Below are 2,500 nucleotides of genomic sequence, written 5' to 3'. Positions count from 1 at the left end.
CAGCGTCTCCGTCTACACACACACACACACAGTGTAACTGAACAGCATTGACTACACGTGTTAAACATTGGCTGTGGTACTGAACAGCACTGAGTGTGTTTTAAAAAACATTGGCTCTGCCACTGAGCAGCATTGACCATGTGTTTATACACACTAGCTGTGTCATTGCATTGACTATGTTATACACACTAGCTGTGTCACTGCATTGACTATGTGTTTATACACACTAGCTGTGTCACTGAACAACATTGACTGCAGCTTACAGTAACTGGTGATCTGGAGGTCAGTGTCCTGAGAGTGCAGTGTTAGACTGGCCCAGCAGGAGGCGCTGAGAGTGCAGTGTTAGACTGGCCCAGCAGGAGGCGCTGAGAGTGCAGTGTTAGACTGGCCCAGCAGGAGGCGCTGTTGCACTGCATTCCTCCGTCCCCACGCAGATGATGAATAAATAAGCTGTCGAGCCCCAATGCCTGAAATGTGAAATATCTGCACACACACAGAGACACACAGACACACACATTCTCTCTCTCTCTCTCTCTCTCTCTTTCTTTCTCTCTCTCTCACTCTCTCTCTCTCTCTCACACACACACACACACACACACACACACACAGAGACACACACTCTCTCACACACATGTGTACACACACACACACACACACACACACACTCACTCACACAAACCCAAACCCTGCATCTGAAATATAAAATATATCTGCACAGGGTGTATTATTTATTGACTCTTAAGACTTTAGAGGGGGCACAACTTTTGCTGCTCACATTGCACACACACACATACACACACACATACACACACGTACACAAGAACACACACAAATACACATGCACGCATGCACACTAAGGTGACACAGCTCCTTCTCCTTTTTGTATCTAAGAGTAACACTGTGTGTGTGTGTGTGTGTGTGTGTGTGTGTGTGTGTGTGTGTGTGTGTGTGTGTGTGTGTGTGTGTGTGTGTGTGTGTGTGTGTGTGTGTGCGTGTGTGTGCGTTTGTGTTTGCACTTCAGATGTCTCCATAGATGTGCCAGACTTCCTGGATCTGAACCGACTGCGTGCAACGGGCCTGCAGAGTGGGGAGGAGGAGCTTCCTGATCTCACACCACCAATCGTCATTCCTGAAGACTCTAGAGGTACACACACACACACACACACACACATACACACACCTCACACCACCAAACTCTTCTTCTGTTCCTCTTCTGAAATATTTTTTTTTCTCTGTGACTTCTAGATAACTCCATGAGCAACTCCACAGACTGTAAGTGTTCTTCTCCTCGACTACTCTCTCCTCTTCTCCTCTCTCCTCGCCTATCCTCCTCCTCCCTCTCCTCTTCTCCTATCTTCCTCTCTCCTCTCCTTTTCTCTTCTCCATCTCTTCCTGTCTAAGACCCATAATGTTTATGTTTTTTCTGTTGTGTACTGTCTGTGTGTGTGTGTGTGTGTGTGTTGTGACATGCTGGCTCTAGGCATGAAACATGAACGGGGAGACCACGCAGAGATTCCAAAAGAATAAGTGAATTTATTAAGTAAATATAATTAACAAGGACTAAATGATAAAGATATAAAGTGATGTGTAGTGTAAGTCAGTATATTGGAAGTAACCAAAGGTGTCATGCAAGAATCAGTCTAGGGGTTCTAACAACTAAATCCAAACGCCGGGAGGAGGAAGCAGAGAGAGACTGTTGGGAGATGCAGGCCTTTTATGCTCCTGCCGATCAGGTGCACCTAATCACCATCACCTGCTCAGGATAGATCGAGGGGACAGAGAGGGAGAAAGCATAGGCAAGCCACACAACAGGGCGGGGTCTAAAACCCACCAGTATTCGTCACAGTGTGTACACTGTTTGTGTGCTGTGTGCTGTGTGTGTGTGTGTGTGTGTACAATACATAGATATAATGATATATGTAGACATGTGTGTGTGTGTGTGTGTGTGTGTGTGTGTGTGTGTGTGTGTGTGTGTGTGTGTGTGTGTGTGTGTGTGTGTGACTGTGAGGTCATGGCCCTCAGACTGCAGGAATGTAATGAGGCCCAAAGAGACTCAGGAGCTGAGCAGCTTTCTTCTCCTCTTCTCTCTCCCTCTCTCTCTCCTCTCCTCTTCCTTCTCTCACTCTCTCCTCCCTTCTTTCTCTCCCCTCTCTCTCTCTCCTCCCCTTCTCTGTTTCTCCCTCCTCTCCTCTTCTTTCTCTATCTCTCTTTCTCTCATTCTCTCCCTCCCCCTTCTTTCTCTCCCTCTCTCCTCCCCTCAACCCCTCATCTCTCTCTCTCCTCCCCTTCACCCCCCCCCTCTCTCTCTCCCTCCCTCTCTCGCCCTCCATCCCGCTGCAGCTCCAGAGATAGACGAGTCGTCGGTGATGCAGCTGGCAGAGATGGGCTTTCCCCTGGAGGCGTGTCGGAAGGCCGTCTACTACACGGGAAACATGGGCGCAGAGATGGCCTTCAACTGGATCATAGCACACATGGAGGAGCCCGGTGAGTGTGTGTGTGT

General features: G+C 48.4%; 1 protein-coding gene across 1 annotated transcript in view; it reads left to right on the top strand.

Moving 5' to 3' along the window:
• Window positions 1-2,500, top strand: part of usp13 (ubiquitin specific peptidase 13) — a 47,209-nt gene that overhangs the window by 23,280 nt on the left and 21,429 nt on the right. Inside the window, exons 15-17 of the mRNA XM_062556233.1 lie at window positions 1,022-1,144; window positions 1,246-1,272; window positions 2,341-2,484. Of these exons, the coding sequence (XP_062412217.1) occupies window positions 1,022-1,144; window positions 1,246-1,272; window positions 2,341-2,484 (294 nt within the window). The remainder of the gene's footprint in view (window positions 1-1,021; window positions 1,145-1,245; window positions 1,273-2,340; window positions 2,485-2,500) is intronic.

This window comes from Sardina pilchardus, chromosome 15 (genome assembly GCF_963854185.1).
Source record: "Sardina pilchardus chromosome 15, fSarPil1.1, whole genome shotgun sequence".
Classification (NCBI taxonomy): domain Eukaryota; kingdom Metazoa; phylum Chordata; class Actinopteri; order Clupeiformes; family Clupeidae; genus Sardina; species Sardina pilchardus.
Note: the sequence above shows the minus strand (reverse complement) of the source record. Positions and strands in the feature narration are given on the sequence as shown.